At 43.1% G+C, this 24,946-nt stretch overlaps 1 protein-coding gene across 1 annotated transcript in view; it reads left to right on the top strand.

Annotated features, from left to right (window-relative positions):
- Positions 1 to 24,946, top strand: part of PAPPA (pappalysin 1) — a 2,329,021-nt gene that overhangs the window by 637,098 nt on the left and 1,666,977 nt on the right. Inside the window, exon 4 of the mRNA XM_063432310.1 lies at positions 18,375 to 18,668. Coding sequence (XP_063288380.1) covers positions 18,375 to 18,668 — 294 coding nt within the window. The remainder of the gene's footprint in view (positions 1 to 18,374; positions 18,669 to 24,946) is intronic.

The raw sequence follows: 24,946 nt of genomic DNA, 5'->3' as shown, positions 1-24,946 counted from the left end.
CCTTGAATGTAGGTAGCTGGGAAGATAATGAGTGGCACTTGCTACCTTAGCGTGCTTCATTGCCAATAGGAGGGATGTAATATGTGAGGGAACTGGTTAACAGCCAAACTGTATGCCCATGAAGTGTTATTGTATTCTAATACAGGGATTCAAGCCTCATTCTACCATTAGGCAATTATGGATTCCTCTGTAAAGCACATAGCCTTCTTACCAGGTAAACCAGTTGGGCTGTTGATAAAGTCCTCCATTCACTTCCAGTGCAAATAGAAGGTGGTGTATGTGGAAAGTTCAATCTCAGCAACTATTGTCTGCACATAGATGATGAAGGGCAGGCAGTGGCTGATCTCACAAGCCACATGGCTAAACTGACGCATGTACCGACTTAAGCCTGGAACGGGTACAATTAATTCTAGTAGTTGGTTTGGAAGTAGGTACGAGCAGTATGGAGGGATCAAGACATTGGTAAGAGGAGTCATGTTGATTATAGTGCTGTGTCTCTTTCTACCATGTTTGGTTACATTGGTAATTAGGTCCATACAGAGTGTCATAGAGAGCACGACAGAAAGGAAAACAGCTGCGCATGTAATGGCTGTTTGCAAGTATGGACCCTTAGCCCAGAGAGAATATATTCAGAATGAGGAGTGCTGAAGGAATTTGTAATGATGCTAAGATGCTTATGAGGTCTGTTCTGATTCATGGCAACCTGAGGTGTACGCAAACTATGGTTAAGTGATGCATCTGGAATTGTGAAATATCAGAAGTATCAAAGGGGGGAATGTGGTGGAAGCTCGGTAGAAATTAAATTTAGTAGGCTGAGATTTCCACGTGGCATATATGCATGTTGGTGTATCAGTTAGTCAGTTACACGTAGCTAAGATACAATCAACAGTGTACTGAGCAAGTGCAGGAATGCAGAAACTGAAAACACTTCCCCTCCTCCATTGTTCTGGGTGAGCCATGTGGTCTAACAGGTAAGGGAAGTTAGGCTTTGTTCAGCTGATTGGGTAAAGAGTATATGTGGGTAGAGTTAACTATAGGAGGAGCTATATGTCTATATCATGCATTTACACAGTCAGTTCTGGGCTCAGATCTTGTTGCATTTTGGTGACATTAGTCCCTCTGAGCCCCGGTCGGTGAATCAAATAAAGAATCTCTTCCTTCCTGAAGAAACCTGTGTCCACTTCTCTGTGCTTGGCTTCCGTCCGTTTCTCCGGTATCACCATGTTAGCACCTCCACACACATAACAGTTGGTTACATTAAGACTACCAGCAATACTCTCTGCCAAATCAATAAACAAGTTCTTAGCATTATGGGGGATCTTATTTTCCACACTCATCTCCTCATAGAAGGAATGGAAGACCTGATGAGTTTGGGTGGCCACAGTATCAGTCTCTATCCCTATAAATAATATTGTCCCAGGATCCAACCCTGTTCCATATATCTGGAACCCAAATAAGTTTCCGAACCTATCTATAAATAGTTCTGGGTCATTAATAAGTATATGGACTGGGTTACACTCCATAGACTTACAATAAGGTTTGGTAGGCAACTTAGTAACAATCATATCCTTATCTACTGTCTGTCCCCAAGTTGCCTACCCTACACAGGACCAATACGGACAGCAATTATAAGCTTTATTTGGGCATTTTGGATCTATGTATTTGTTCTTACTACGGGGGCAAATATATTTATCATTAGACCCATAAGTTCTTTCCCATTTAAGATCCCCACATACATTCCACAGTTTTCTACCACTTGATATCGCCTTACATACATCAAATAGCAGAACACCCGAAGAATGTACGGTTTCTAATATTGTCTTGTTTATCAGGGTCCCCTGTGAGTCTCCATTCCGAATAGTTAACCAAATTGTACGGGGTTGATATTCTGGGCTAAAACACTTAGGTCCTCCTGCTCTTAGATGGCATACACTATAATATATTCCCAAGTATCTACACTTAGATACATGTCCTTTACATTCATACTGTGAATGCCAAATAAGGGTCTGAGAAATATGATTACCTGTCTTTGTAGTCTTAATGCAAACCTCACAGCCTGGTGTGTCGGTACCTCTACCTTCCTGAATAATTAGAAACACAAATATACACATTATCAAATAAATTTCTCCTGACATTTTGTCCTAATTCTTTGTCCGTGCGATGGCACCTCAGCTTCCAAGTGTAAGGGCTTCAGGGAATGGAGTCCTTCAAGTCCTCTCTTCTCTTCACAGAGGTCCCTTCAAGACACCCTGACTATGTAACGTAGGTAGGTGGTCAGGCTTTATTATGGCCGTCAAAACTCCTACTTGCTGATCTCTTTGATTACTTTAGAAGTCCCAATATCTCCTCGTCACTCCGACTGAGTTACACGCTTTAACCGGATCTTGCAGGGATTCTCAGGATCTGATGTAGCTTGCCAAGAATCTACTGCTGCTGGTTTAACCCTGGAGTGATGAATCCACGGAGTCACTTCGGCCACCTGTATAGCTGTAGGGGTAGACAAAAGAACAACATAAGGACCTCTCCACTTTGGCCCCAACGGTACACTGTTCCACTCCTTTAGCCAAACTTGATCTCCCGGATGATAAGAATGGACAGGTGGATAAATATTCACAGTTAATCTATCTTGTACCCATTTATGTACCTCCTCCATAGTCTTACTCAACTCTACAACCTGCTGCCGAGTAATTCCTTCTCCCAACTGACTCAAATCCCCCCTTAAGTTACCAAGTAAAGGAGGTGGACGCCCATACATAATTTCAAAAGGTGAGAGACCCATCCTTTTGGTAGGTGTACTACGAATGCGCAACAGAGCTATTGGCAAAAGAACATTCCATTTAAGTTGAGTTTCTTGACACATCTTTGCCAATTGGTTCTTAATAGTTCTGTTCATCCTTTCCACTTTCCCAGAGCTTTAAGGCCTATATGCCGTATGAAGTTTCCACTTAATACCGAGCATATGAGTCAGTTGTTGTAGGCACTGGTGAACAAAGGCTGGACCATTATCCGATCCTATAGAGCATGGTAGTCCATATCGTGGTATTATTTCCCGCAACAGAAATCACAAAACTTCTCCTGCTTTCTCTGTACGAGTAGGACATGCTTCTACCCATCCTGAGTAGGTACACACAACTACTAGTAGGTAACGATATCCACCGGATTTAGGCATTACCGTGTAATCTATTTGGAGATCGGACATAGGGAGTCCTCCCATATACTGGACTCCCGGTGGTTTCACTGGACCTTGCCTTGCGTTGTTCTTGGCACATATCACACATCTTCGTACAATGGCTTGAGTCAAGTTGGACAATCTTGGTATGTAGAAATGCTTCCTAAGAGATTCTTCCATACTCTATCTCCCGGAATGTGTCCCGTTATGATAATTCTGGACAATTTATACAGCTAGCGATGCTAGAATAACTATTCTTCCCTCTTCTAACTGATACCAATTGTTCTCCAAATACTTCCCAGCTTCAGTCTTTAACCACTCTTCTTCTTGAGCTGTATAAACTGGAGTCCATTGAGACAGAGGGGTCGGTATAAGAGCAGCTGTATGTTCCACATACTCCTGTTGTCCTGATTCAGCGGCACGCTTGGCTGCATTATCTGCCATCTGATTTCCTTGTACTACATCACCATCACCTTTCAGATGCGCTCGACAATGTATGATACCAACTTCTTTCGGTTCCCACACGGCTTCCAATAGTTGTAATATCTCAGCTGCGTACTTGATTTCTTTACCCTCTGAGTTCATTAGTCCTCTTTCTTTATACAAAGCTCCATGGGCATGAGTGGTTAAAAATGCATACTTTGAGTCCGTATAAATGTTCACCCTTAATCCTTCAGCCAATTGTAACGCTCGTGTGAGTGCGATTAGTTCTGCCTTCTGTGCCGATGTTCCTTTTGACAATGGCCAAGCTTCTATCACCTTGTCTATGGTTGTCACTGCATATCCTGCATAGCAAATCCCTTCTTTCACATAACTACTGCCGTCCGTATAGTACTGGACATCAGGGTTCTGGATGGGAAAATCACGAAGGTCCAGTCTACTTGAGAACACTTCATCCATCACCTCCAGGCAATCATGTTGACTCTCAGTAGGTTGTGGCAAAAGGGTAGCTGGATTCAAGGTGTTAACAGTCTCAAGATGCACTCTCGGGTTTTCACATAACATAGCTTGATACTTAGTCATGCGGCTATTACTAAACCAGTGGTTGCCTTTATAGTCTAGCAATGTCTGTACTGCGTGCGGGACTCGCACGTAGAGTTCCTGACCCAGAGTGAGCTTATCAGCTTCGGCTACCAGCAGGGCGGCGGCAGCTATGGCTCTTAGACAAGGTGGAAGGCCACTGGCCACTGCATCCAGTTGTTTGGACATATATGCAACCGGTCGTTGCCATGATCCCAAGTACTGTGTCAATACTCCCACAGCCATTCTTCTTTGCTCATGTACATATAAGTAGAATGGACGTGTATGATCAGGTAGACCTAATGCTGGGGCGCTCATCAATGCCTTCTTAACATCTTCAAATGCCTTTTGCTGTTCAAAGGTCCACAGGAAGGGATCGTGTTCTGTACCTTTTATAGCCGCATAAAGAGGTTTCGCCAATATCGCATAACTGGGAATCCATATCCTACAGAAGCCTGCTGCCCCCAAGAATTCTTGCACTTGTCTTCTATTCTTGGGTGTTGGTATTTGGCATACAGCTTATTTTCTCTCTGGCCCCATTATCCTTTGACCTTCAGAGATATGGAATCCCAGATACTTGACAGTTGGCAGACACAACTGGGCTTTCTTCCTGGACACCTTGTATCCTGCCTTCCAAAGAATGTGCAGTAAATCATGTGTTGCTTGCTGACATATTTCCCTTGTAACTGCCGCTATTAACAAATCATCTACGTATTGTAATAGTAAACATTCTCCTGGGATGGACTTGAAATCCAGTAAGTCTTGACTTAAAGCTGATCCAAACAGGGTAGGTGAAATTTTAAACCCTTGGGGCAATCTTGTCCAAGTCATCTGGCGTTTCGAGCCCGTTACAGCATTTTCCCATTGGAATGCAAAGATACACTGGATTTCCGCAGCAATTTGTAGGCAAAAGAAGGCATCTTTGAGATCCAAAACAGTGAAATAAGTAGCCCCGTCCGGAATTAAAGCAAGCAGGTTATAGGGATTGGGCACAACTGGATGTATACTTACTACCGCATCATTGACTGCTCTCAAGTCCTGCACAGGGCGATACTCATCTGTACCGGGCTTTTGAACAGGCAACAATGGGGTGTTCCAGGGGGAAGTACAGCATTTTAGGATACCATACCTTATGAACTTATCCAAGTAAGATTGTTTGTTCTTCTTTGCCTTTTGTGGAATATGATATTGTCTCAAGCTCACTGGATAAACCCCTAGCTTTAGTTCAATCCGAATAGGTGGGATATTGCGAGCAAGTCCTGGTGGGTTACTTTCTGCCCATACTCCTGGTACATTAAACAAGGATTCATCACTCTTAGGGTTTTGGCTGGTCAACACTGTATAAAGTCGCCACTCTTCTTCCTTTGGTACTGATATTGTCATTATACCTGAGGGTCCATTGAACTTCAAGGATGTTGTTCCGTTAGGCAGAAATGTTATCTGTGCTTGTAATTTCGACAACAAATCTCGCCCTAGCAGTTGGACTGGACATTCAGGCATATAAAGGAACTGGTGTTTCACTACGTGGCCTCCCAGTTTACAGAGTCGACTTTTAAGAACCAGTTTAGCGGCACTCCTTCCAGTTGCTCCTATTACGGTGATAGTTCTTCCTGAAGGAGGAGCGACTAGGTCAGTTACCACAGAATGTTCGGCACCAGTGTCAATCATAAAAGAACTCTTTTTTCCCCCTATTGCTACATCGACCATAGGCTCCGCTCAGCCAAGGGGGATGGAGCCAGGTTGGTATCAATAGTCATCCATGACAGTGTCAGCCAAACCCACAAAGTCCCTATCTTCTCTCTCTCTGGGTCTCTGCGCTGCTGGGTAATACCTATCCCCACTAACACTACCTCTATTATTCCCACTATTTCCTCCAGGACCTCCTCTCCCTCCCGCTCTGCCTCTATAATTACTGCTATATCCTGCCCTTGGTCTATCTCTGTCATATTGTTCCCTCTGTGGACACTCACTTCTCCAATGCCCTTCTTCCCTACAATACGCGCATTGGTTCCTACATAACGGCTATACACTTCCTTTTCCCTTCTATCTATGCCTGCGATAGCTACTGCTAGCATATCTGCTTTCCTTCGCATCTTTCGCTCTTCCAACTTTTTCGTCTTTGTCTCCCTATTCATATAGACCTTATTTGCTATCTCCATTAGTTGGGTTATAGACATCCCTACAAACCCTTCTAACTTCTGTAGCTTGCGCTTTATATCTCCGTAGGCCTGGCAGAGTTAACCATCCGGGAATTCTCAGGAGCCTCTGCATTAAAGGGGGTATACAAATGGTATGCCTCCAGTAATCGATCATAAAAGGCACTGGGCGATTCATCACATTTCTGCAATACCTCAGCCGTCTTAGACATATTAATCACCTTTTTCCCTCCGGCTTTCATGCCAGCAATAATAGCGTCCCTGTATGCTTTTAAATGGGCCATGTCTGCGCCATTGACATTCCACTCCGGATCAGCATTTGGATAATGGGCTGCGGCCCATGCTGCTGGGTTGGCCTGATTTTGTGTACGGGCCACTTCTTCCAGCGCTTTAATTGCCGCTTGGTTTATCCGTGTCCTTTCCTCGTTATTAAACAATGTCATAAGCAATTGCTGGCAATCAGCCCAAGTGGGATTATGTGTCTGGATTATGGAGGTAAACAAATCCGTCATGGCTTGAGGTTTGTCGGTGTATGAGGAGTTATGGGTCTTCCAGTTAAATAGATCAGTTGAATTGAAGGGAACATAAACAAAGACGGGATCAGCGTGTTGTAACTGGCCATCACCGTTAATATGTGTCGGGCTAGGTTTCAATCGGAGAGGCATCTGATAATGTCGGAGTTGGAGGGTACCGGTCAGTTGTCGGGTTAGTATGGGGCTTCGTTGAGGGATGTCGGTTACGGGTTCCGGTCGAGGGGTAGTAAGACTAGGGGAAGGAGACGCTTTTTCTTTACTGAGGGGGAGGTCAGTAAGTAAAATATTCCGGGCCGGGCTGGGAGGAGCCTGACCAGGAACTAGAAATGACGTCAAATCTGGATAGGTGGGGTTAACAGAGGTAGGTACCGGAAGGGGAGGGTTTAAAACAAGAGGACTGGACTTTGAGCTAGAGGAGGGTGTAGGTGGGGACAACGGGGCAAGGGGAGTAGCGTTACCAACAGCACCTCCTCTTCTTCTTCCTGTAGAGGAGGAGTAAGGGGGCGGCATGGGGATCTCAGACTCAGGGGGCGTGTCCAAAATGGGCGTAATTACGACCTTAGTTGACAAGCGAGTTCTGGCCACCATGAGGCGACATTGTTCCTCGTGGCATACCCGGATCCATTTTGGCAAGTCATTTACGGCCTGCTTCCAACAGTCAATATACGGAAACTGGCCGTAAAGTTCAGGCCTACCTGATACAGCCACGTGTACATGCTGCACCAGATTAGGATCCAAACTGCCACGTGGTGGCCATGCGGCCACCAAAGCAGGCCATTCCCTACTACATAAAGTAGTCAGGCGTGTTGGAGACATCTTTACCCCAAAATCATACACATTATATCCCTTTTTAAAGTTTTTTAACATACATCCTAAGGGATCCATAACCGTTGAATCTGACGCACCCATACTTAACAATGAAGCGTCGTCTCCAACAGAAACAAAACAAACACACTTCCAACGGTCACACCCGTTCCCCTTGGCAACAGCAACACATGGTACAGTTACTAGGTGAAACGCACACAACAAAACATACAGGGAATTCTCGTACACACACAGCTGTTACACCAGTCACTAAGTAACTAATACTGCGCCCTTTGGCGAAACTATACAGTCACCCACGCTATAATTCGCAATATGTAAATTACCCGTCTATAACACACCCTAGTAACATCGTCTTTACAAACAGTAGTTACAGTACGGTTAGCATTGGTTAGAGTGCAATTTAAAGTCACAGTTCAATTAGTAGTGGTTATGGTGTTAAAGATACAACATAGACGACAGTTATTAGTAGTTATTTACAGTATCAGTGGTTATTATACATGGTTATGGTACCGTGCGCTATAATACAGTTACACACTATTCACACTCTCGCTAGACGGCAGAGCTCACGCTATCTAGCAAGATATACATGCTACTACAACAATCTTTAACACATTTACAATTCCCAACTAATCTATTGGCCAGTACCTCGATGGACTACCTAAAACTATTTACATCCGTTTTGGTTAGCCACGCTGCCCAAGCATCACATATAGCGAACTAGAGGGCGGAAATTACAACAGTACCCTCTTAGTCTATCTACTCTATCAAAAGTCTAGTGGGTTCCAAATTTACACGCCTTCCCACTTAGCCAAGATAGGTTGAGATCTAGCGAACCGAATTTACACAGGCGCCGCTTAGTCTCCCGGTCCCTCCGACCTAGCGAACGTAATATACACCCTAGAACACTAGTCTAGACAAGACACCGGTGTCCGGCTTGGGCTGTTTACACAGGACCCAGCCTGACTCCAATACCAAAATTAAACGGGCTGACTACAGGGCGTTTAATTACGAGCAAAGCGCCTTCGCTCCTTCCCTCCACTGGAGGGGGCCAATTCCATACACAAATAACCCCTTATGGGCCTACCGCACAATCGGTATCCAATACCCCTAGTGGGTCCACCGTCTAAAACAGTAGTCGTCTTACCTCCTCGTTCCTGAACCTGAGTTCACACTCATCGACTGGGACACCCCAGCACTTACTACGTAGAGGCCGATGATCTCCTGGCCAACGGACCAGTGGCGCCGAGATGAAAGGAGGTCCACGCAGAAGTTCAGGGGTGCAGCCGTAGGGAGCGTGGGCAAAGATAGACCGTCTCAAGCCTCTGCTTCTCAGCTACCGTTGAACGATGAGCTTCCCGGACAATGCACCAAATGATACCGGAGAAACTGACGGAAGCCGAGCACAGAGGGATGGACACAGGTTTCTTCAGGAAGGAAGAGATTCTTTATTCGATTCACCGACCGGGACTCAGAGGGACTAATGTCACCAAAATACAACAAGATCTGAGCCCCGAACAACAGTGTAGGTCCCTTAAATAGGCATATGACTCCTCCCATAATAGGCTCCACCCACACATATTCTTAACCAATCAACAGAACAAAGACTAACTTCCTGTTTGACCACATGGCTTGCCCAGCACAATGGAGGAGGGGAATACTATATCCTGTATTCTTGCACATGCTCCGTACACTACTGATTGTATCGTTGCCACATGCAACCAACCGACCAATACATCAGTATATGCACGCGCACATACCACGTGGCAATCTCGGCCTACTAAATTTATTTTTACCGAGATTCCACCACAGTGCCTGTTGAGGGACCCTCGTAATAAAAGGCTGAAGGAGAATGACCTGTACTGGGTGTCCACGCTACTAGACCCCCGGTATAATCTAACAGGGGGAGAGGTGGAAGTCATCCTCCTCCTCCCACGACCACGCCGGCAAGGACAGGACGCTTTAAAGACATGTTGTTGATGGAGGACATGCGGACCTTTTTAATTCCTACGCATCGCCACAGCCCTTCGGGATCCACCCTCAGAGAGTGACTCGACCGACAGGTAGCAGACTACCTCGCCTTAACTGCAGATATCGACACTCTGAGGAGCGATGAACCCCTTGACTACTGGGTGTGCAGGTTTGACCTGCGGCCTGAGCTATCCCAATTTGCGATAGAACTTCTGGCCTGCCCCGCTTCAAGTGTCCTGTCAGAAAGGACCTTCAGTGCAGCAGGAGGTATTGTCACTGAGAAGAGAAGTCGCCTAGGTCAAAAAAGTCTAGATTACCTCACCTTTATTAAGATGAATGAGGGATGGATCCCGAAGGGACTGACACTGGGCGATACATTCGATTAAAAAAGGCCTGATGAGATGAGCTGCCTTGGTCTAAAAATGGTCCACACTCTGCTGTATTTTAGCACTGAATGCCGGTTGACTTGCGTGACTTATCCGCCACCAACTAGGGTTCAAGCCGCCATGTTTTAGGGCACTTTCTGCCTGTGAAACAAACATCATTTTTTTCTGGCCTGGCTGCAACAATACCAAATTTTTCAGGCATGTGTACATGCCTAATTTTTAGGTCCTCTGGTGCTGCACTGTGGCTTCAAAAACCAAACCAAAAAAAAAAAAGGCACATAGTGTCCCTATTCTGCTCTATGTCAGTGTGTATCATTGTCTCTGAGGACGGGGAACAGTCTCTATTCTTGCATTTGTATTTCTTCTTAGATAACAAAAAAATTCTGAGACGACGTTGGCAGGGCTATTCACTTGTGTGATCTGTCATGAATTGTCATTTGAATGTTAATTTGAACTGTGGGGCACAAGAACTTGAATCTGACAATTTTTATTTTATCGGAGAACTTGTTCGGGATACAGAAAGGAAAAAAGGGAGGGTAAGCGGTTAGGGTACATCGATGTTATTCACATCTTATACATTCAAGAGCAAACTGGTTATTCATTCTCGTGGGAGTTTTTCCGCTGTCCTTGTACCTTCGGTCTAGTACCATGTCAGGGTTGTCTTTCTCTCCTAAACCTGGCTTTGGTCCAGGGTATGGGAAGGGGGAAACCTGGGGACAGGCTACGGTAGGGGAAGAAGAACGGGGGAAATAGATGTCGGAAGCCCCTCATCTCCCTTTGTCTCCTTCTTAGTTAGCACGCTGTGTGAGGTCACCGGGTCTATTCCCTTATCTAACTACTTAACTATGTACAATGTGGGTGTTTGTTCCGTTATGCCCTGTAGATTGTTTAACCTCAGCTTGGTATACCTCAATGTTGGCTGTTGTACCATGGTGTTTGGAGTCGTTGTCTCTCTGCGTCAGAGCAGTTAGGTCTTAGGAGTGGTACTATTCATCCTTCGTGTATATATATATATATATATATATATATATATATATGTATATATATATATATATATATATATATATATATATATGTGATATGTTATTGTTCTAACACGACCCCCTCCTCCTCCTTCCTCAGAAACGCCTCCCATATGTTCCTGGCTTCCACTATGTGGTGTGGGGAGTGTAGCCGCTGGCAGGTTTTTGTTTCATATGCTAGGTTTAGGGAGATCTGTTGGAGAAGGCTAGATCTCTCCGGTGGCTGTTGTTGTTTCCACCCTCTGGCTATTAATAAGTTGGCAGCAATCAAAATATGATATGTTAGATCGGCATGTGCTTTTGGGAATGGGTCAATCGAGATGAAGAGTAGGGCATTTTCTGGTCTCAGGTCCCAGTTCCCAGGTCCCATTTTATTTGGTGCTTCAGCTACATTAGTTCTGATGCCAACCAACATTCTAGGTCCCCAAGGTTACTGAGCCTGTACATCGGTCGTTAAACCGGATCCCTAATATCAAGTGTCCATTGTGTTAACTATCAGTCCTGGAATGTACATGACTTCATTTCTGCACACCATGTCTACAACAACCCATGCTTGCAACATTGTTTGGAGAGTCTCTGGTTCTGCCCATGTTTGGTTGTCTCTCTAATATTATCCATGGCCCTTGTTCTGTCCAACTCTATGGTTCTGCTCGTGGCCATTGTACCACTAGTGTGAGATGGGGGAAAACTCTAGTTCTCAACCCACTCCAAGTGCTGTTATTTATTGTAATTTTTTTGGTGAGGCTTTACAGGACAGAGTGCTTCTCCACGGGACATGTTAACTCACGGGCAGTTGGCTCATCAAGGAACCAGAGCAGCAACGAGGTGACCTTGCTCGGGTTCCAGGTGTGCGGTTCCTAAAATGGCTGCCATATACACGTCCACTGATAGGAGACGCGAAAGGTATTAAACTGATCAGAACAATACTAAACACACCACTCCTATCTGGTGGCACATTAGCTTGCCCGCGCAGTGCCCCAAATTTGAAGTAAGAGGACCGACTAAGCATCTTCTTTCATCTCCCTGTTACAGACATCGCTGCCATATCCATACAAATTGTACATAATGTCCAGGATAGTTTTCCAGGGACAAATGTGGTCGCCTGTTGAACGAGGTGACCTTGCTCGGGTCCCAGGTGTGCGGTTCAGAAAATGGCTGCCATATACACGTCCACTGATAGGAGACGCAAAAGGTATTAAACTTATCAGAACAATACTAAACACGCCACTCCTATCTGGTGGCACATTAGCTTGCCCGCGCAGTGCCCCAAATTTGAAGTAAGAGGACCGACCAAGCATCTTCTTCCATCTTCCTGTTACAGAAATCGCTGACATATCCATACAAATTGTACATAATGTCCAGGATAGTTTTCCAGGGACAAATGTTGTCGCCTGTTGAACGAGGTGACCTTGCTCGGGTCCCAGGTGTGCGGTTCCTAAAATGGCTGCCATATACACGTCCGCTGATAGGAGACGCGAAAGGTATTAAACTGATCAGAACAATACTAAACACACCACTCCTATCTGGTGGCACATTAGCTTGCCCGCGCAGTGCCCCAAATTTGAAGTAAGAGGACCGACCAAGCATCTTCTTCCATCTCCCTGTTACAGACATCGCTGCCATATCCATACAAATTGTACATAATGTCCAGGATAGTTTTCCAGGGACAAATGTTGTCGCCTGTTGAACGAGGTGACCTTGCTCGGGTCCCAGGTGTGCGGTTCAGAAAATGGCTGCCATATACACGTCCACTGATAGGAGACGCAAAAGGTATTAAACTGATCAGAACAATACTAAACACGCCACTCCTATCTGGTGGCACATTAGCTTGCCCGCGCAGTGCCCCAAATTTGAAGTAAGAGGACCGACCAAGCATCTTCTTCCATCTCCCTGTTACAGAAATCGCTGACATATCCATACAAATTGTACATAATGTCCAGGATAGCTTTCCAGGGACAAATGTTGTCGCCTGTTGAACGAGGTGACCTTGCTCGGGTCCCAGGTGTGCGGTTCCGGAAATGGCTGCCATATACACGTCCACTGATAGGAGAAGCGAAAGGTATTAAACTGATAAGAATAGTACACCACTCCTATCAGTAGGTCCCCCCCATTGTGATTTATGTCCCCCACCCACCGCGCAGGGGTGGGGGCCGGGGGAGGGAGGACAGTAGGTCCCCCATTGTGATTTATGGCCCCCACCCACCGCGCAGGGGTGGGGGCCGGGGGAGGGAGGACAGTAGGTCCCCCCAGTGTGTATCAGGGTCCCTGAGGACAGGCGTCAATCCATATCTGCCAAGTGACCCTATGTAGGGGGAACAGTCTCTATTCTGCTCTGTGTCAGTGTTTTTCAGGGATCCTTAGGATAGGTGTCAATCCATACCTGCCAAGTGACCCTATGTAGGGGGAACAGCCCCTATTCCGCTCTTTGTCAGTGTGGATCAGGGGCTTTGAGGACGGGGAACAGTCTCTATTCTGCTCTTTGTCAGTGTGTATCATGGTCTCTGCGGACGGGGAACGGTCTCTATTCTACTCTGTGTGAGGAGGAGGAACGGGAAATCCATACCTGCCAAGTGACCCTATGTAAGGGGAACAGCCCCTATTCTGCTCTGTGTCAGTGTGTATCAGGGTCTATGAGGACAGGTGTCAATCCATATGTCAAGGTGTCAATATGTCAGGTGTCAATTCATATCCATTGTGATTTAGGAATGTTAGGTGATTTATGCCCTTTATGGATTAAAACCAGACTCTGCATCAACTTTGTAATTTTCCATGGGAGTTTTGCCATGAATCCCCCTCCGGCATGCCACAGTCCAGGTGTTAGTCCCCTTGAAACAACTTTTCCATCACTTTTGTGGCCAGAAAGAGTCCCTGTGGGTTTTAAAATTTGCCTGCCCATTGAAGTCAAATTTCGGGTTCGCAACATCACTAGTGATCACCTCCCCTTCTTCATCAATCATACTGGGTTATGTCTACACAACCCCACTTATGTCATCAATCATACTTGGTTATGTCTACACAACCCCACTATTGATTGGAGACAGGGTGAAATCATCTCATGGAGTGATACGTGTCAGGAGAAGTGTATGAAAAAAGGTCACCCTTGTTAGTCTCATTAAGTTCTAGGTTCTTGAGGGGTAGTCTCCAATATATGGTCCATTGGAAGGGGTATGGTCCTGATTATCATTCCTGGGTCCGTTGGACGGATATGCATGCTCTTCAATTGGTCTGTCCTTTCATCACTGTCACCCAGACAAGCCCGGTCCTTCACTCCCAGGAGGTAATGTGGCATTACTTACCTCCACAGAGCCGCGCAGCACCTGACTGCTGCACGTGACACTGAGAGAGACTCACCTCCCTTGATCCATGCAGAACTCCTTTTGCCGCATGATGATAGTGACCACATCATCATTACGATCCTAATCTGTTTTGGATTGCAGTGATGACGTGGACCTATCAGAAGATAGGTAAGCATTTAAGGTTTGTTTTAGCCCCCATTCACTGCCCTACCGTGGTTTCTGTTAGATCCTCGTTTAGTGCTCCTAGAGATTCCCTAGTGATTTCCTGTGTTTGACCTCGGCTTCGTTTTTGACTTGTGATTTCTGGTATCCTAATTTCGGCTTCATATTAGACTTGTGATTTCTGATATCCTGACCTTGGCTTTATATTTGACCTTTGATTTCTGATATCCTGACATTGGCTTCATATTTGACCTGTGATTTCTGGTATCCTGACCTAGGCTTCGTATCCTGACCCGGCTTTGTCTTGACTGAGTGCTTCTGTTATTCCTGTCCCTGATTTATCTTGACCCTGTTTCTGTTGTATTATATGTTAAGTCCAGCCATTCTAAGGCTCGGTAATACGTCTTTCGGATCCACTTTTTGTGAGTTTCCTCTTTGTGTTTGGGTACAACTCCTGTGACAATAAATCACTGGTAAGACCACACCTTAAATATGCCTTGCAATTTTAGACACCTGTTTTAAAGAAGAATACTATGGCACTAGAAAATGCAAAGGTGGGCTACAAAATCAATAAAAGGAATGGAACATGAAGAAAGGTTAATAAACATGAAGAAAGGTTAACAAATTTAAACCTCTTTAGTTTAGAAAAATTGTGCCACAGAGGATTTGATAGCATTATACAAACATATTCAGCACCAATACAAACCATTACTTGGAAATCTATTTATAAACAGGACTATACATAGGACACAAGGTCACATGTTCAGACTGGAAGAAAGGAAATCTAGTCTAAGGCAAAGGGTTTTTTCTAGTTGTTGTTTTTTTAGAACAATAGGGATGTGGAATTATCTGCCTGGATAAGTGGTTTTATCAGTCTGTACAGATGTTTAAACAGCAACTGGATGCCCACTTGCAAAAAACATAATATTCAGGGATTTAATTTTTAATTAGGGAGGTAATAGCTTATTAATCCAAGGATATTTCTGTGCCATTCTGTGCTCAAGAATTACTCTTTTCCTAGTTTGTTGCAAAATTGGAAGTGCTTCAAACTGGGTTTTTTGCCTGAAGCGCTTCCAATTTTGCAACAAACTAGGAAAAAGGAGTTGTACCCAAACACAAAGAGGAAACTCATAAAAACAAATTCCTTCTTGACCACATAATGACATTCAGATATCTCCTTGGATCAAGCAGCTGTTACCCCACTAATTAAAAATGATATCCCTATATGTTATGTTTTTGCAAGTATTTATCCAATTGCAGTTTAAACATCTGTATGGACTCTGATAAAACCACCTCTTCCGGCAGAGAATTTAACATCATTATAGTTCTAATATTATCATATCCCCTCTGAGGCGCCATTTTTCCAAACTGAAGAGATTTCCATTTTTTATCCTTTCTTGATAATGAAAATGCTCCATTCCTTTTATCGATTTTGTAGCCTTGTCTCTGCACTTTTTCTAGTGCCATGATACACAACACAATCATTAATATAATTTCCAGCCTTCACTTAAAATGTATTAGATTTTTTTTTACTTATCTGGGCCATCATGTTCAGTATATTTCTTTATGTACATTAAAATTGCATTACATTCTGTCACTGCTTATATTAGTAACATTGATTGATGCTATATCTTTTAGGCATTTTTTTACATTTTTTGTGGTATAAAGTGATTTTACTGTAGGTAATTTTGTAAAATCTGCATTGCCATGATTCTTATTAGATCAATATCTGATGTCATATACGTAGCTCATTAAAAATAGACCATACCTCGGTAACCGGTTAGCTGTATTTATTGAAATTCCTTTGCTTGGGATGAAACTTGACGAGGGCTTGTGATGAGTTATTGGTGTGAACTTATGTTCATACAGACTCATATAAAATGTGTATGGCTAACACTATAGCCAATGCTTCTTGATCTATTAGTGCATATTTTTTTTTCCGTCTGGTTAATCTAGAAGCAAATGCAATCGGTCTTTCTGTGCCATCTGGCATAATATGTCCATATGGTGAAGCATCACAAGTTAATATTATAGGTCTGGACATGTTACATAGTTACATAGTTACATAGTTACATAGCTGAAAAGAGACTTGCGTCTGTGACGAGACCAATCTCACCACATTGCATTGGAGGAGCCTGGTTGCCCGCCTGCTGCCTTTGGACTATGGCCCTGGGAGATTGGGCCCTTTTAAAAAACGTATTCGGCCCTAACAGAGTGCATGTCACTCATTCTGGCCCTTTAAACACAGTGGGGCCATTCGGTACTTGCCCTGTGTGAGCGGTGATACCCCCAGATAGCTATGCCATGGAGCCTATTCATATAATGAAAGACTATGGGAAAGACTTTAGCTCCATGGCAATTGAACTGTGTGAATAGGATCTGAGCGCTATTCGGTAGTTTTGTGCGTTCAGATCCCAGCTATCTGGGGATATGTGAAATGTCTGTGTGTTATGTGTAAAAGGGGTCTTTATGTATTTCAAAGTGTTTTATGTCTTTTTGCAACCATGTGCTCAATGGAGTCTGCCTCTAGCCCTGGATAATTGGATTACTTTCCCATTTGTCTCCAGGATAGAGGCCTCTGTAAAACCTGTTTGAGCCAGATTGATATGCTACCAGTCAGGGGAACAGAAGATACTTTTACTAACTTTTGAACCCCTGGTCTGATTCATGCCAATTTTGAATATGTTGTTCCCCTGAATGGATTGATTATAAAAATGTAAGTTTTATTCATGTACTATGTAAAATCATAAAGTTATAAAAATGTATAAAAATGTGTAAGTTTTAGCTTGGAGATAATTGAGTAGATATAGTAGGAAACTCAATTATCTCCCAAGCAGAGGGGAGGGAAACTGTGGGCTGTACTATTATGTTATTGGTTGTTTTATACCTCCCCCTGGGTGTGTTCTGTTTGTACCTGACTGTAATAAAAACCAGGCTGGGATTGCCAGCCTCAGTTCCTGTTTTACCCTCAAAGTGAAGTGTCGTCTCATTATTGGGGGAAGGATTTATCACATGCTGTTCCAGTTGACTGCTAGGAGTGTAAGCCTATTCGTATGGTTCCTATTCAACAGTCTACAGCATTCCTATGCTAGAGAAGATTCATATGCTGCATCGGTTCGGTGATTGTGGTGTCTGCCAGAGTGCTTGGAGTCCTCAGGAAGCGCTAGGAGCATCCCTTAACGGAGGTACCCAGTCGGGGTGCCAGGCGATCCGTTACAGCGTCCATCAAGTTCAGCCTTCCTCAAATATGTTTTTTGCTGTTGATCCAAAAGAAGGCAAAAAACCCAGTTTGAAGCACTTCCAATTTTGCAACAAGCTAGGAAAAAAATTCCTTCTTGATCCTGTTTCCACTCACTCACTGAGAGGTGAAACAGCTTTTGACACAGACCTAATTAAATATCTCAAGTATGGCTCATTTTGTTTTGTATATTGACTGTTCTGCTGTGATAACAACGTTTGATAAACATGATCCATTAAATAATTATTGCTTTAAATAACGTAGTGAACACATTAGAGTTGAAGACTAAAAGTGGTAAACAATGTAAGTGCCAAAAAAATTTAAAAGCCAGTTTTCCACGTTTAAGTGTCAACTGAGCAATGCTTTATAATGTGGTAAACATGAAAAGTGCCTGATAGTCCTCTAAGTAGTTCAAAAGAGCCTGTAAAGAAGTCATTAGTTGTAAGTGCCTGATATGTGCAAAAAAGTTTTTTGCGATTTCCAAACATTTACACTTACTATGTTTACCACTTTTAGTCCTCATTATTATTGAATCCATAAATAAAGATAATACTCTTTACTGTGAATATCTCTAATATTTACATTTTACATTTTTGCAGGTGGCATAGTGATGAACCCATCATTTTATGGTATACCTGGCCATACCCATACTGTGATCCATGAGATCGGTCACAGTTTAGGACTGTACCACATCTTCAGAGGCATCTCCGAAATTCAGTCCTGCAGTGATCCTTGTATGGAGACAGAGCCTTCTTTTGAGACTGGGGATCTCTGTTATGATACCAACCCAACACCAAAGCATAAAACATGTGGAGATCCTGGCCCTGTAAATGATACATGTGGTTTCCAAAAATTTGTTAATACACCATTTAAAAATTTTATGAGTTATGCAGGTAAGTTTTATGTTTGTAATAATACAGTGTAAGGTAGATAGAAAGAAAGGCTAGAGGTTGCCAGAAACAACAATATATATTTTGTTTATATAGAAATACAAAGGAAAATTAGAGAGGCAGCAGAGAAAAGTTAATATTAAAAAATAGCTTTTATAACATTTTAAATAATTCTAAAATCAGGGAATTATAAAAAAAAAAAAAAAATACCACTGTAATCAATAATACCCTAATCTAATGGATATGTAAACCTGTCCTGTCATAATAGATGTTGTTTGGTGTAATGCCAATAGCAGTAGCAAAAAAATTAAGGCTAGCAGTTTCTTTGTAAAACAAATAGTAAGTATCCATATAAGGAAACATAATGTAAAGTATTACAATCCTTCTTCACAGTGGAGTCACTGTGGCATATGTAAATTATCATCTGACCAGTCTATTGGCTCATATACAGGTTATATGTGCAGTGTATCATTAATACTTACCTCTAACCATCTTACAACCATAGAGGATCTAAAACTTTAATCGCATTATCATTACCCTGGATGTTGTTTTTTTTATTTTTCTTGATGGCAGACAATCCAACCTATGCAACTTATTAGTGTATTTTTATTTTATACTGTTTGTAGTTTTTCAGGATTAGTTTTGCACTGCTTAGTGAATATTCTGCAGCTTGAATTGTTGAAAAAACTAAATGCTGTCCATGATAGAATGGTATCAGAACACACCAAGGCCAAACTGGGGATACAAAGCATGTGATAGGTATGCAAATACACAAACGTAGATAAAGGATCAGCGCTGAATGATCTAATGTGAGCTGAAGACAGATGGTTCCCTCTAATGTCCTCAAAGAAGAAATGGTAAAACAAAAATAATAGGTCGTGCTACAAAGAAAATAAATATAAATGGAAATAAATTGATATAATGTACTCACATACACTAAAAGCGTAAATAAAAGGAGTATATAGATAATAGTCCCAATACTTTGTAGGCTTCTTATGAGTTCCAATAGGTATGTGGAGACTTTGATGAACAGTATATCCAATAGGAAACTGGATCCTCTAATGTTGGGGAAGTCTTGACTCGGTGATGAACATAGAAACAAGAAAACAGAGACAATCCAATAGTGCAGACTGTATACTGATAAGTAGGAATTGGATAAATAATAGGGAGGTAATTCACTCACCTATTCAAGATCATAAACTAGCTCAAGTGTAATTGGCATTCAGTGGCGTCTGTCCCCCACTGGTGGGATATAGATGTTGATAATTCCTCGGTATGGAAAAGAGATAAGAGCCAAATATAGTGCTCACTGAATATATGATTAAAATAGAATTGAAATGAAGGAATAAAAGTACTCACATTTGGATGAGCAGAGTATACTGCTCAATATAATCGCGTAGGTGGTACCATCCCCACCTAGGATTCTTGGGTGGGTGTAGACTCCAAGGTAGTATATGACCAGGTAAAAAGACAAAATATAAAATAAAAGGTATATGGCAAATGTATAGTAAAAAAGCCAATATTCCTTTATTAATACAGTATAAGATATAAGAATTAGCCAAAACGTGTTTCGCCACACAGGGCTTTATCAACTGGCAATAGTAAAAATCAGCCTGGTACATAGATGCTTATATAAACTTAATTAAAACATGATTATTCAAATTATGGCCCCAAAATGACGTCATCAGTACAGTGTGTAAAATACAAAAGTGATTCAAAACATAAATATGGAAAGAAGATAATGTTGATGGGACAAAATACATGTTAAACCTTTATTTTAAACTTTAAAACAAGTATTTTTAATAAAAATAATCAAAAGATAAGAAGGGGGTTAGTGGTCACGTGATCGCGATCTAACGCGATCACATGATGTGCCCTGATGTCTATTGGGAAATGTAGTATAGGTTGGAGTGTCCAAAAAAAGCCGGAAGAGGAGAAAGGGTTTGTAATCACGTGATCGCGGTCTTCCGCGATCACGTGACACGCCGCAGTGGTTATTGGGAAATGATGTATTCAGACTGAGGTCGGCATCAAAGAGCCCGCCTCTGTCTGACGTCAGCAAAGTTGGGCGGCGTGATGATCCGAGTTTACACGCCGCCCTCATTCTGCAAGTTAAGGGCATAAAGCCAAGTATAGGCAGTGTCAAAAGCGGCATTTAGACTATGAATGCTAAAAATAACAACAGAGTTATAAGGGAAAGCCTCCTCTCCCCCAAAAAAGGGAGATATATAGAGGACCAAAATAGAACAGATATGTGTAAAATGTAATGTGTAAATAAGAATGAATATGGAAATATAAATAAGGATAAAATTGGATGTTAAAATGAAAGTTAAAATAAGATAAAAATAGAAATAGAAATAAAAAATAAATAAAAATAAAAAAATAATCATGTTCTAATTAAGTTTATATAAGCATCTACGTACCAGGCTGATTTTTACTAGTGCCAGTTGATAAAGCCCTGTGTGGCGAAACGCGTTTTGGCTAATTCTTATATCTTATACTGTATTAATAAAGGCATATCGGCATTTTTACTATACATTTGCCATATACCTTTTATTTTATATTTTTCTTTTTACCTGGTCATATACTACTTTGGAGTCTACACCCGCTCAAGAATCCTAGGTGGGGATGGTACCACCTACGCGATTATATTGAGTAGTATACTCTGCTCATCCAAATGCGAGTACTTTTATTCCTTCATTTCAATTCTATTTTAATCATATATTCAGTGAGCACAATATTTGGCTCTTATCTCTTTTCCATACCGAGGAATTATCAACATCTATATCCCACCAGTGGGGGACAGACGCCACTGAATGCCAATTACACTTGAGCTAGTTTATGCTCTTGAATAGGTGAGTGAATTACCTCCCTATTATTTATCCAATTCCTACTTATCAGTATACAGTCTGCACTATTGGATTGTCTCTGTTTTCTTGTTTCTATGTTCATCACCGAGTCAAGACTTCCTCAACATTAGAGGATCCAGTTTCCTATTGGATATACTGTTCATCAAAGTCTCCACATACCTATTGGAACTCATAAGAAGCCTACAAAGTATTGGGACTATTATCTATATACTCCTTTTATTTTCTTTGTAGCGCAACCTATTATTTCTGTTTTACCATATAAATACACAAGCTCACTACAGACAAGCTCACTGACACACACATGAACACTACATACAAGCTCATTTACACATAAATGTTTACTACAGACAAGCTCACTGACACACACATGCTCACTGACACACACATGCTCCCTACAGACATGCTCACTGACACACACCTGCTCACTACAGACAAGCTCACTGACAGACACAAGCTCACTACAGAAAAGCTCACTTATACATATATGCTTACTACATACAAGCTTACTGACACACACATATGCTAACTGCAGACAAGCTCACTGACACACACATGCTCACTACAGACAAGCTCACTGACACACATGCTAACTGCAGACAAGCTCACTGACACACACATGCTCATTATAGATAAGCTCACTGACACACATGCTCACTGTTACACATATGCTCACTACAGTCAAGCTCACTGTTACACACATGTTCACCATAAGCACTGCACCAGACACCACAACCACTGCAGACTCCACAACCACCGTAGCTTAACTGGAGTCTCGCCGTCTTCCTTCCACCCTGGATCAGCCTCTGTCCTCCAGGACTGTGTGGGAAAGATCTCTCCTCCAGGAGAGCATATCAGGAACAGCTTTTAAAAGAGCGAAGTGATTAGAGGTCAGGGGAGTATACAAAGTATAGCAATCCCCAGTGTGATTATAGCATTTCCTCTTCAATCACGAGACAAGACTACATGTTGAGGGTCAAACAGGAACAAAATGAACTGAGGGTTTATTGTCTCTTTTATTCAAGTTTTCCCACAAGGTTACCACTCATGTGGACCTTGTGGTACACAGGATACAAAGTTACAAAGCCAATCAAAACACTATTGTACAGTTAGGCACCCCCAGATAATGTACACAAAGCCTTCCCTCTGCCTGTGATACAATTAGCAAATTACCCACAGGCAGAAAACACAAATTTTTCACATTAAACACCCCAAAACACCATATACATCCCTGGATAGCCCTGATCTGGGTGAACAACATATCCAAAAAACACCCAGATCAGAGCAGGGGTTCAAAAGTTTTGTGGAAGTCGCATTTGACCAACCACAAGCATGGCACAAGCATGGCTTTCATGCCCAAAACAGTTCCATAGATTTAGGCTGTGTGGCCGGTCTATCTTCTCCTCTATCCTGGAGATAATTGGCTTAAGTGGCTGTGGGAAGCCAATTATCTCCAGTAACAGGACATATCTCTAAGTACAAAAACCACATAAAAATACATAACTCTTATAATACAATGTTTAACCTATATGTCCAACATATCATAGCTTGGATCTGAGTGCTCAATATGTCTGAAAAGCGCTCAGATCTCACAAATACAGTTGGATCGCCACGGGGTTAAACAATAGCAAGGGATGATGAGATTGAGGAGGGACAAAGCAGCCAGTTTCAACTGGTCTGGCAGTGTCCCTGGGACAACACCCTGCTGCAGAATAATGTACAGGAAAAAGGGGGAGGGGAAGAGGCCCATTTTCCCATGGATTTAAAGTGGCAAAAAAGTGTTTTAAAATCCAGTAAGTCACAGGGGCCATAATCACAGGGCAAAAGGCTAGCCATTAGTCCTCTCCAAGAACAAGTGGCGAAGGGCACTGTGAAGAAAATAAACTTTGTTTTGGCATTGTTTTCTGCGTTTGTGACTTTCTGTAACATTTAGTTGATTTTGGATTGATTGGTTCGGCAGTTTTAAAACTACCGAACACCGACCACCTTCCTGGCTCATTACCTTCAAAGAGAACCGTCTATTAAGTGCTCTCTGGGCAGCCGCTGTTCGTACAGCCGAATGCCACGTGGAACAGAACATGGCGGCCATCTTGTTTGCATGAGAGGAGGCAGCGGGACTTGAGGCGGAGACAGTAGCAGAGGCTCTAGTCAGGATCTTTTCCAGAGTAGGATTCCCCCCGGGAAATACTATCAGATTAAGGAACGCAGTTCACTGCAACTGTGACTCAACAGTTGTGGCAGAGCTGTGGGGTGAAACCGTTATTTAGCTCTCCCTACCACCCCCAAACCAATGGTGTAAAGGACCATTTTGCACACAAGAGGTTAAAAACAGTTTAGGTGATATTCCCCTTTCCAGTGCACAGGCAGCTACTGCAAGCACCAGTCTCCCGAACTGCAAACTACACAAATCCTCCAACTCCCGAACAGGAACCACACGAACACTGTAAACAGCTGAACAGGAAAAGCATACAATCAGCTTACACTCCTGGCAATCAGCATACAATCCAATTCCCCCAATAACGAAGGAGAAAAGTCCGGGGAACCCTGGACCTCATACGTGCTGGAATTCTGGCACCGCCTGCAGGCTCTGACGGAATCAGTTCGGGAGAACCTGCAAGCGGCCCAGAAATGACAGAAGCGATGACCGGGGGGCACGAGATAGGAACCTGGAAGTGGGGCAAAAAGTTCTAGCCCTCAGACCTTCCAAAAAGGAGAAGCTACAGGCAGCTTGGCAAGGGTGGTGGAGCGGATTAGCGACACCACCTATATAGTAGCCAAATGTTCATATGAAAGGATCAGATGAGCCTTTCATGTGAACATGTTGAAACTGTATTTTGAATGCCCCGAGGACGTGGCCGCCATCTGTGCCCCGTCCACAGATGATAGTGAAGGACTCCCCTTGCCCGACCTACTGGCAGCTAACCAAGGTACATTAGAGCAGGTCGGGTTAGGGGAAAAACTAGACCCCACACAGCAGGCAGACGCAAAACAACTGCTCCAGGAATATGGTGGGCTGTTCTTGGTCATACCCGGGTACACCTCTGCCACAGTTCACCGGATAGAGACGCAGGGGGAAACCCCATTACGGCAACAACCGTACCGTATTCCAGCAGCAGTGCAGGCCAGCATGTGGAAAGAAATCCAAGAAATGTTGGAATTAGTTATTGAGGCTTCCTAAATTCCGTGGGCGTCCCCGGTGATTTAGTACCGAAGCGAGATGATACAACTCGCTTCTGTATTGACTACCGGAAACTGAACGACCAGACTATCACAGACGCATATCCCATGCCACGGATCGACGAATTGCTCGATCGCATGGCCAGTGGGCACTTCCTAACTAGACCTAGACCTGTGCAAAGGATATTGGCAGATCCCGCTAGACTCGGCTGCCATCCCTAAGTCAGCCTTCGTCAC

Source organism: Pelobates fuscus, chromosome 9, assembly GCF_036172605.1.
Source record: "Pelobates fuscus isolate aPelFus1 chromosome 9, aPelFus1.pri, whole genome shotgun sequence".
NCBI lineage: Eukaryota > Metazoa > Chordata > Amphibia > Anura > Pelobatidae > Pelobates > Pelobates fuscus.
The sequence above is the reverse complement of the archived record's forward strand: the minus strand, read 5'-3'. Positions and strand labels throughout refer to the sequence as shown.